The sequence below is a fragment of the Carcharodon carcharias genome, chromosome 26 (assembly GCF_017639515.1).
Source record: "Carcharodon carcharias isolate sCarCar2 chromosome 26, sCarCar2.pri, whole genome shotgun sequence".
NCBI classification, from domain to species: domain Eukaryota; kingdom Metazoa; phylum Chordata; class Chondrichthyes; order Lamniformes; family Lamnidae; genus Carcharodon; species Carcharodon carcharias.
In genome coordinates, this window is record NC_054492.1 from 20,660,577 (window position 1) to 20,671,517 (window position 10,941).

At 38.0% G+C, this 10,941-nt stretch overlaps 2 protein-coding genes across 6 annotated transcripts in view; one reads left to right on the plus strand and one right to left on the minus strand.

Moving 5' to 3' along the window:
• ccpg1 (cell cycle progression 1) overlaps window positions 1-8,176 on the minus strand; it is a 47,528-nt gene extending 39,352 nt beyond the window's left edge. For all 5 annotated transcript variants that reach the window (XM_041174693.1, XM_041174690.1, XM_041174691.1 and 2 more), the window contains exons 1-2: window positions 8,027-8,176; window positions 2,430-2,504 (exon numbers count right to left, since the gene is read on the minus strand). In XM_041174693.1, the coding sequence (XP_041030627.1) occupies window positions 2,430-2,489 (60 nt within the window). In that variant the 5' untranslated portion in view covers window positions 2,490-2,504; window positions 8,027-8,176. The remainder of the gene's footprint in view (window positions 1-2,429; window positions 2,505-8,026) is intronic.
• Window positions 8,177-8,368: 192 nt separating this feature from the next.
• LOC121270030 lies at window positions 8,369-9,640 on the plus strand. The gene has a single exon (XM_041175333.1). The coding sequence runs from the start codon at window positions 8,598-8,600 to the stop codon at window positions 9,414-9,416; it is 819 nt and encodes a 272-aa protein (XP_041031267.1). The 5' UTR covers window positions 8,369-8,597; the 3' UTR covers window positions 9,417-9,640.
• The last annotated feature ends 1,301 nt before the right edge of the window (window positions 9,641-10,941 follow it).

A 10,941-nucleotide genomic window follows, 5' to 3' on the forward strand; every position in this document is an offset into this window, starting at 1 on the left:
TGCCGATCATCCATAATCTTGCTGAATGGTGAACCAGCTCAAGGGATTAAATGGCCTATTCCTAGTTCTAATATTCTTTCAGCCAACTTGTCTGGATTCCCAAATCCATATACAATGACATCAAATGCACCAACAGCATTAGACGCATCAACGGCAACAACAGCTTTGTGTTTTCCAAGGAAATTTCTGCATATTTTACACCGGAACCTCTACGCACAAATTTCCTCAATCAATAGCACTACTCCTGATACAACTGCTGAAATCCACTTAGCTCATTAACATAGCTCTTCCCCCAAGCAAAAGCTCATTCTGAACAGGCATAAATTGACATCCAAAATTTAAAAGCAGCAAGACCAAAGTCCTCTATTTCTGGCATTATAGCATTTTTTTGTGATCTTTCATTTACTTTTACTGAAGTCAGTATTTTCTATATCTTTAAATGCTTTTTTAATGCATCATAGCCTGTTACTTTAAAAAAAAGAAAAGCTTCCACAACTGCATTTTCTTAATGTACATAAATAATTTGATGGATTCATATTTTAAATTTCATAACATCAATTAGATAAGGAGGGACTTAAAGAAGAAAGATAGCACATGATCCACCCTTTCCTCGGGGCCCGATATAAAAACTGGCACACTGATATATGCACACGAGAACCTCAAGTTTCTGCATCAGCTGCTGTCAACATGATTGGTGTGGAAACTAGCATATACTTCAATATTAGGATCGAGGAAATTCCAGTGTCAGTTGATGTGCGTGGTACAATTTTACCTCACTCCAATTAAATACCTCCTGTAGAAGTATCACAGCAAAAACTTCTAGCCAATCCAGCTTTTTGGCTTAAATATAATGAGAACATTTTTTTGGAGCTATTTCTCATTTATGCTAAGGAAAATTTACAGGTAATTTTGTATGTGAAAACTGCACAGCCATATACTGGAATAAAGCCACACAGTTCTTAGAATAAGTCTTTTTTTCATTTCTAATACAAAATATCCTCAAGAGCAGCCATTTTAACTTCTTTAATTCCTGGGTTCCATTTATTAAATGGGGAAGCCAAAAGCAGGGGAAAATATTTTGAATGTAAAAAGTCACCACCATTAGCTACGTGGTTGATATTCATCTCAGATTTTCCTTCTTTCAGAAAACCACAACTTTAGTTCTGTTCAAATAGGGACTCACAGATGTGGGCATCAATAATTAATGCAAATCAGCATAATTTCTTGTTCTGATGCCAACATTAAGGAATCCAAAACCAAAATTATCAGTGTCAGTTAAACACCATCCCATCTGGTTATCTATATTTTCCTGGTTAAATGCCACTAATTTTCGCCCAGGTTGGGAAGGATGGAAAGCCACGCTCTTTTCTATGGCAAACTTCTCCATCTTTAAGATAGACAACTACAGGCAACCTTAGAAGCTAAAGAACGATAATAGGTTTGACTAGAAATCACATCTTCCAATATATGCTCAGTATTAATCCAATCTAATCTCGCTGCTGTTCAAGTACTTTTTCAAACATACATTTACATACACACTTGTAAGTGAAAAAAATACAGCAGAAAATCACATTTAAAACCATTCTGCGGTGGTTCTGGCATACCAGACAGCCACAAAAAAACAATGGTGAGCAGAAACCATTATGCCCTAATTCTGCACATGATGGATCTACTTCCATTTTTGAAAAAGTGTACAAGTTGAGTAAACTTCCAGGACTTGACTATTGATATTAAAAAAAAAAACAGCTTGCTGTGTTATTTTGAACAACTTTTCCAATAGCTATTGAAAAGACAATACCAAATTTTACTCATCAAAAATGCTTTATTAGTTCGCAAAATAACATAACTTGTATGTTAATGACGTATGATATATTTCAACCAAGAGCCCTTTAAAAAATTTCCGTTGTGGGATTTATTTTTAATTCTAAACAATTATGAAGATGTTGCGTCTGCTACATCAGCGTGGATGCAGAAATGCTGTACTCCAAAGAGAACAGCGCTGGGATTTTGCACAATATATCTGAAATGCTACATTATAACTATTCATGTGTATCTATTGCTAGATACCTGGTACAAAATAAAACCATGGCAAGATAGTTAATCAAATGACCAGCTTCAAAGAAAACAATGCAAATATTAGTTTACTATGCAAACTAATGTACAACCTGAAAGAACTGTGGGTAGGATGGGGGAGGAAGGGAGGTTTCCACTATCTACTCCTGCATTCCAAAATTGTAAACACACTTGTAAAAAGACCAGAGACATGATTCTGTAACAGTATGTAAAGGAAATGTTTCCCTTTTTTAAAATGCAAATTATTGCACAGTCAGTTCTTGATTCTCATGATTTTTAAAAGCTCAATTCTTCAAGTGCACAATTAAATATTATCTTTGTGCTTTAAGAGATAGAACGAGAAAAATATTGTATACTTCATGGTTAATTATGGTCCAACCACAGGATGATTCACTATCACTGGAACTCTCTGACATCTTCAGCCAAGGTAACTGCAAAGCAAAGTATATCAAAATCAGCAAAAGAAAATCAAAGTTTAACTTAAGACCAACACTTTGCTATGCAACAATCATTTGGTTTAGTCTATTGTTAATAACATTTCTAATCAAAGTTCCTAAAACCCAGACAACATTAGTTGAACCAGACAGGTCCCCATTAAAAGCCAACATGTACAGTTTGCTTTTAATTTGTGCACAAAGGAAAACTTTCTATGTTGTTTAATTAAAATTGTTTAATTCATATTAGTGAATAATTAAAATTTGTTCCAGTTTTTAAAAATTGGATCGATTGTAGACTGCACGGTAATAACAGACTGTTATTGTTTGAGAAATCATGTGACCCATCTTTCCTCCCTGCACCTTATCTAGAAGGCAATCTCCCTATTCACAGAAGCAGCTGCACACAGAGTACAAACTTAAAATAAAAGTGGGGCTTTCAACACGATATACTTATATATAGATGTTAAATATATCCTTGTGATGACACCTTTAGTCTACAGCTATAAGCCAATCTAAAACTCAAGAGTGTTCTAACAGTTACCAATATCAACCTGAATTTAAAGCTACAAGACAGCTATTTGTTGACTTTTTTTTAATTAAATGCAACCTCTTCCTAGTTCAATTTTCTTTCATGGACCAGGTGCAAAAAAAAGCCAGACATATTTCCAAGGTTCACCCAGCTTCTCTCACACCCGTATGACTCTTCTTCAGAGTCATACCGACTAGAAACGTTAACGGTTTTTTTCTCTCTCTCTCCACAGATGCTGTTAGACCTGCTGAGTTTTTCCAGCATTTTTTGTTTTTGTTTCAGATTTCCAGCATCCACAGTATTTTGTTTTTCTCTCACAACCACCCACCCTCCCCCATTCATAAAACCCAGATTTCAGAAAACCTTTCAATTGTGTCAAACTTTGCATTCAAAATGGAAGTCACATTGAAACTCACAAAGCCACTATTAAAAGATTATACAGGTAATTAAGCCAGTTTACTGCAACTGTTGAACATGTGCAGGTTTCAGTCATAAAATTTATACAGCAATACAGCTTTATGCTATATTTGCATGAAATGGAAAAAACATGTATCCCAATAACTAGCATGGGATTTGAAAGGGGTTGAAAACCTTTCATACCCTCCCATTATGTTTAATGGTACTGATGGCAAAATTATGCTATGCCGCTCTGCACTCGCAAGATTATTCTAAAATTGTATGTCATTATGTAAGGAATTTAAACTGACAGCAAAAACTTGGACCTCACCTTCATGTGTGTTACCTTTCCCCAGATGTTACTGATCAATATTCAGCAGCAAATCAAAATTTTAGCATACATCAATGTCTTGCATTAGAAAACTATTAGATGATAGGCATGTCAAAAGATTTTGATTGTGGGATTACAAACTTGAGGTGCATGATTCTATGCAGTGAACTTTATTCCGAAGTGATTTATTGACATCCAGTAAAAGGAGTGACACAGGCTAACCAAGGTGTACATGGAGGTTTCACTGAAATGCATGAAAGGCCCAAGTTGCAGCTCAGAAGCTGAAAGATATGGCCTGACCCCAAACTCCCAACTCCTATCAATCCAATTGTCGTATTATGGTTATGAATATATATTTCAGAAATACTCAAAAATTGGGGCTATTTTCAGTGCAACAAAGAAGATTAAGGAGGTAATTCCTAAGAAAGGTTTGGAAAATTATGAAAAGTTTTGGAAGGGCAGAAAGCTTTCACTGATTCGTAAATCAGTAATAAGAGGGGGCGAGGGGGTGAACAGGTGAGAGCACAAAGTCACAATTGTTACCAAAAAGACAAAGGGGCAAGTTGGAAGATTCTTCTTCTCATGCAGGTGGTTTTAGGAAATAGAATCCATTCCCACAAAAGGTCACTGAAGCAGATACCATATCAGTTAAAAATAATTGGGATTATTATTTGAAAAGAAAGAATTTGAAGGGTACAAGGAAAGATTAAAGAAATAGGATTACAGGAGATAGGTCCAATTAAGGATTTCTCACCATCACAATGGGTTGGAACTGCCTCCTTCTGTGCTGTAATTGCTATGATTAGGAAGATGTAATCAGGGTTGTGAATTATATTAATAGCTTTGCCAAACTGGATAGCTTTGAATAATCTTTAGCTGGGATTGCAAATAGGTAATAGAATGGGGGTAATAGAAAAATGGCAACGTATCCAGGTATAACCAGCTGCTATGTTTTTCCATGTGTCAGCTTTTCAGTCACACACTTGAACTGACCACAACCTTTGACCTTCCTTAAAAATTCAAATGCTGAATAATAACAATAATAATTTTTTAATAAACTATCTAATTTTAGCTATCTATCCATTAACCAAGATCTTGTATTCTGAATCATCACTATCAAACATTATATGCTTAATATCACTCTTTGAAAAATGTTACTTTTGTAAACCAAAGAGTCACATCAACTAGACAATTGATTCTTCAACTGTTGAAATATGTCTTCATGTAATTTAGGTAAATTAATAGAACATATTTATTTTTGTGTAACTGTGATGCTACAGACATTCTCAAGTTCAGCTATAATTTGTTTTCCTGGTTACATTAAAAACACAATGTACATTACTAGCAAAAGTTACTTTCGCTGTTTAGTGAATTATTTGACGTTTTTGTCTTATAAATTATAGGTGAAGTGAATAGTATCTGACTCAATACTTTCATGATTTGCCAAAAGGACTGCCTAATACACTTGCAAAATGTAGTGAGCATATATTTAGAAATGTTAAAATTTTAGTTTAAAAGTCAAGCTTCATAGTAACAATTATATTGCAAACAGAAGGACAGGGAAAATTATGTGTATTGTTCTGTAAATTAAGTTATTACACTACTACATTAAATGTATCCTGTCAAAATTCTTAATTTCAAAACAAATATATAAACACAAATACCATTTTGCTTAAATCACCAATTTATTTAAACTCAAAAATTTGCTAGTGTTTGATCTCACAACACTCAGGATGAGATCTCACATCCTGCCAGTGCTGAGCTCCAGTGATTGACAATATATAATCAAACAACACAGCATCTTCAGCATTTTACACGTCACACATTGACAATCTGGACTTTCGACTGAGTATTTTGAAAGTTGCTCCCAAATACAGAATGGAGCATAGACACCAGAAAAAAAAGTAAAAAATTTTAAAAAGAAAACAGCACATAGAAAAGATAAGGTTTAAAAAAGTCTAAAAATATAATTTAAAATGAAATTAGAACTTTAAAAATTGGAAAGGGTAAAGAATAAAAATATTGGACAGAAAAGGCAATATTACAAGCAGAAGCGGTTTTTTTTTAGTTAACATTATATTTTGGATTCTGGTTTCATTTTTTGGTTTGCATGGGTTTCATTTTACACATCCATGATGCAACCATGTCAACAAATTTAGGCTTTTCATTAGTGGAACCCTGCCTTTAACGCCGGTTTCCAGCCAATGAATATCCCTGCTTTTTAAACAAAAATACATTGCTCCCACTTCCAGAAATGGCAATGCAAGCAGGAAGAATAAAAGCAAGCTAAGCATTTTAAACAATTAAATGGCAAAAAATCAAGTGCTCAGCAAAATGCCAATAAAAATATAGGGCAGAAAGAAAAAAAGTGAAAGACAGAATAGGAACAAAATGAGGTGACAAGGCAGAAAGGTCATTATTTTATATAAAGGCTGCTTCAAATCTTTGCAGTGTAGGATCAGTTTAAATATGCTAATACTCTGCCATATGTTTCAGTAGCTTTATTACTGCAAGAAAATTTATAATAACCATTAATCCCAAACCAGACAGAAATTTAAAGATTAAATTCATAATCATAAATGATGAAAGGGATTAACTAAGGTGATCTAGGCAAATTGTTCACTGTTGCAAAGGGATCACAAGTTAACAAAGAGGAAGTTTGAAGCAAAAGGGGCAATCAGGCAATATTTTTTATACATAAAGAAAAATATATTAGTGAAATAAGTTCCCAGAAAAGCCACCAAAATCATAATATAAATGAATATAAAAGCAAAACAAGTACATTTGTATGGATGAAGCGATAAGACAAAGTGAGGATTGAAGTCAATGAAAATGAAACAGGCCTGACAGGCCAAATTGGCCTTTTCCAAATCTTACAGTTGAATAAAATCCGAAATAGTGATTGAGATTACAGTTATTGAGATAGTGCATTGTCTTCCCACCCACATCCCACAGAGTGTCTTCCCGCAAGCCTGAAGGATCACCTTCTGTGGTGTAATCATGTTATCTTCCACTCTGTTGAGCTGTCAATTTCAGTTGTGCTGCTGAGAGGAAATGCCAGGCAGAAACCAGGAATCAAGTTGGGGAGGGAAGAGGAGGATGAGCCTATAAGCCCTAATAAAATAAGAGGTTTCATAACCTCAAGCATAAAAAGAATATTCAGAAGTATGATACCCCTGTTCACCATGACAGTCACAGTGTGCTCCATTTAAGCTTAAGATTTCTATCTGAATCCATGGTAGGTTAAAAGCAACAACGGAGGAAATCTAGGATTATTAGAAATGTTACTTGTTCTGCACATTTAAAATCCACAACAACGTTGAGGACAAAGGAGTTGAATTTTTACATCAAAGCGGTTCCATTCCGAAATTAGGACCTCGATATCTCACTGTAACTATGCTTTGAGAAATGGGTACAAAGTGTAATGCTTCACTCAAACCACAGAGATAGGAGTGTTGTTTCCACACTTCTGTAAAAATTATTGATCAAATACTGAGGGAAATGATTAATAAAATAGCCGCTGGAGGTTGCGGAAAATTGTAGGTTCCAGGAATCTTTACTTGGTTGCAACCCCTCTTTCCACGAAAATTAGGGAAACGTGCAAAGTGCTGCTCAAATGCAGATCTTGTCTGTTGTATAAAAATGTGGAAAGTAATACAAGAGAAAATGTCTATAATTGCAGCAACTATCCCTCGCCAATGCTGATTGCGATGAAAGGTTTTGAGGAAGAAGCTTAAGTTTAATTTCATCATCCCTCGATATGTGTGGTATGGAGTGCGTGTGTTATTCATTATTTCAACAGATATCGGGAGAAAGTGGAAGTTACATTAGTATAATCAGATCTTGCGATCAGTTGTAACCTGCGCAACTAACCCCTGGAATTGAAGCCAAAAGGAAGCGAATCCGCTGCTAAACCAAAACAAACAGCCGGTGCGGTGACTTTTGACGCTTCCACCGGTGCAAAGTAAAAAAATAAACCAGCCTGACGTTAGCATCGCACTAATGAAAGTGGAGCCGCGGGTCTGTCGGAAACACGGTGGCAGGGAAATAGGTCACTCGGGGCAGGTTAATCTCCGGCTCCATCCCCATACCCCACCTCCCTTCCTGATGGAGAAGCCGAAGCCCTCACCCCTCCCGGCCGCGGCCCTTCAGATCTGACATCTCGGGCCCGCCGCAAACATCGGCCGCTCTCCCCTTCCCTCAGCCTCTGGGAAACAGCATTGCTCCGCACTCGCACCCAAGCCGGGCCTAGCACCTTACCTGCCTCCCCTTCACCCAGCGATAACTAACACTGTTGACTGGTTAAAAAACAACAGCCTCCAGCCGTGGCCCCTTGTGATGTTTTGACTGACGAGCGGTGACGCTACCGAGCGAAGCACAAACACAGGCCCCGCCCCCTCCCTCGTTGGGTGGGGGGGGGCACGCCGCGTGCGCAGCATTGTGGGACTTGCAGTCCCGGCCCCGCCGACCAACCGCCGATCGCCGCGTCATCCGGACTACAGCTCCCAGTATTCGCCTCGAGAGCTGGCATACGTCATTCCAGCGGGCCAATCAGACGCCGTTACCAAGGCACTGCTGCCACAACAAACAGCTCGAGCCACACGATGGATCCGTAACAACCAGAGAGCCGGAGGATAAAAGAGAGCAGCAACTAGGGCAAGGGGACAGCTGACTGCATTGGATACAACCAGGATCACCTCCCTGTGGACACTGTTACATCCATTATCAAACTGATGATGAGCTGGAGAGATCGGTGATCATTCCCAGAAAGGTGACCGTGTAATGTTACTGTTCCACCTGGAAAGACCCGATCAACTTATTTAAGGGGACCATGAGTCATTATCCTATTCCAACGTCTGCTCGAAACGTTCAGTTTAAAGACCCAACGTGTGATGATCCGACTCCATCCTTTGCTTCAAAGGTTGAGCCCAAAAATGATCGTATCAATTCATCCCTCGCTCGAAAGGTTCACTTTAAAGACTCGGTGTGTGATCATTTTGCTTCAAACGTTGAACCCGAGAAGGTTCAGATTGAAGACTCTGTATGTAATGATCTCAATCCATCCTTTGTTCCTAAGATTGAATCTAAAGACCTTTTGTGTGATAATCTAAACTTACCCCAGACTCAGAAGGTTCAGATGGACGAACTGCGTGATGATTTCAATCCATCATTTACTGTCAAGGTATGTAAAGACAGTGTGTGTAATGATCTCAATTTATCCCTTGCTCAAAAGGATGAGTGTAAAGACTTGGTGCGTGATGATTACAATCAATATTTTGCGCCAAAAGTTGAGCATAAAAAGGAAACGAGTGATGATGATCCCATCCCTGCCGTTGTTGCAAAGGCAGAGTCCAAGGAGAAGTTGTGGTCTCCCTGTGTGAATCCCGGAAACCCTATCTTTTCCTGCATGGCAAAGATCCCAACATCTTCATATTCCCCAGTTCCGTTCGTTAAACCTCAAAACCCACTTTACAGAACCACCTCTGCGGCATATGGATCCAACCAACCAACTTGTGAAACTGCACCTTCTGTCTACAAACCGTTATCGCAGTCCTTCTCTGCAATACTCCTAAGTGGCGGGATGTACCGTAACCGCTCCTTGAATACTGGTTCAGACAGGAACAGAGTGCACGATTTACTTCCATTTTGATTTGATACTCAAAAGACCAAAGGCAGCATAGCATGGTTCAAGAGTCCACATGGTTTTATCATAGCCAACTGGAATAAATACCATGGTAATATTTGTTGAGTAGTTGGCATAGTGAAAAGAACAGTTCATTTTTGTGTATGGGAGATTTTTGGGAGAGAATGTGCAAAACTATAATTTATGTACATGTATATGGATATGTGTTTATAAATCCTTCATGCAGTATATATTTCTGTATAGAACTTTATTCTTGTGTCAAAATTTCTTTCAGTCATGCTTGATAGGGCAGCAGTCAGAAGAATACAGACAGGCCCAACATCTTAAATGTCAAGAACTAGCAGTCACATACATTTAATATAAAGTCTTACAGACCCTCTACACTGGATGGGGTTGTTGTACCTTCCATTTGCATTCACTTGGCACTCTACTTCTGCTGGCCAATACAATGCAGAACTCTGAGGAACTGCTCTGTTACATCTGAATTTTAAAAGTGTCCCAGCTCAAAACCATCTCCCCCTCCTAACCATTTAGATAACCCTTCTCTGTGGCAATCATTTAAGAATGATACCTCCCTTCCAAATCACACCCCGCTTTAGGCTCTATTCCCGTTCTTGACTACTTCTCATTGTTTGTTTAGGTCCCACTCCTCCTTTCTAGTCGTTCAAGCAGAATATATCTCAGCTCTGCCTGTCTCCTCTTTCTATTTTGGGTGTATTAGAATTTAAAATACCTCCCAGTTCCAATCTCTGCTCCGCCCTGCTTTCTGATTTCCCCCAACCCCCACTCCCATTTCATTTCTATTCTGTCCCATATCCCTATGCTTGTAGTTTGGCAAAATAGCTCCAGACTTGACTTCAGTTGTTTATTAGCTCCTACCCCCTGTTCTCTGTCAGCCATTTGTTTAGGCCCTGCTTTCCCATCTGTGATCATCTATGCTCTGAAATACCATTATCGTTTATATTACTTTAACTTCAAAATACCTCCATGAATTAAAAGACTTTCCAGCCCCATTCTACTATTTAAAGATGCACTGGTCCTACTCCCATTTTGTTGGCCCTGCTCTTGCTGACTAAGTACTACATTAAAATTCTTGCATATATAATGCACCTCCTAAAAATGTCACGCTTACTTCCTGTATCACTTTCCCAATCATACAGTGTTGATGACTCCTCTAATAGATAACTGCGTATGATTCAACTATCATTAGCAATGCCAATGGGGATCTGCTAGTGAGTAATATTTTAATTTTTAAATGGATTTTATACAAAGTGTCTGTTTATACTACAACTTTAGTGCTGCACCAATGCTAAAGGTGTAGTCTAAATCCAGGCTTTGTGTCTGGCTGCACTCCAGACAGCAAAATGGTTGCACACAATTCTTTGATGCTGCATGGACTGCAACTCTAGTGCGCTGTCAAAGCAGGTTTCCAAAATGGTGAAATTGAGCTAATTTAAATGTTTAGGCAGTGTGCATCATCCTACATGCATTCTAAACATTTGAAGTTCTAACTGTTATGAGAAGACCTCTG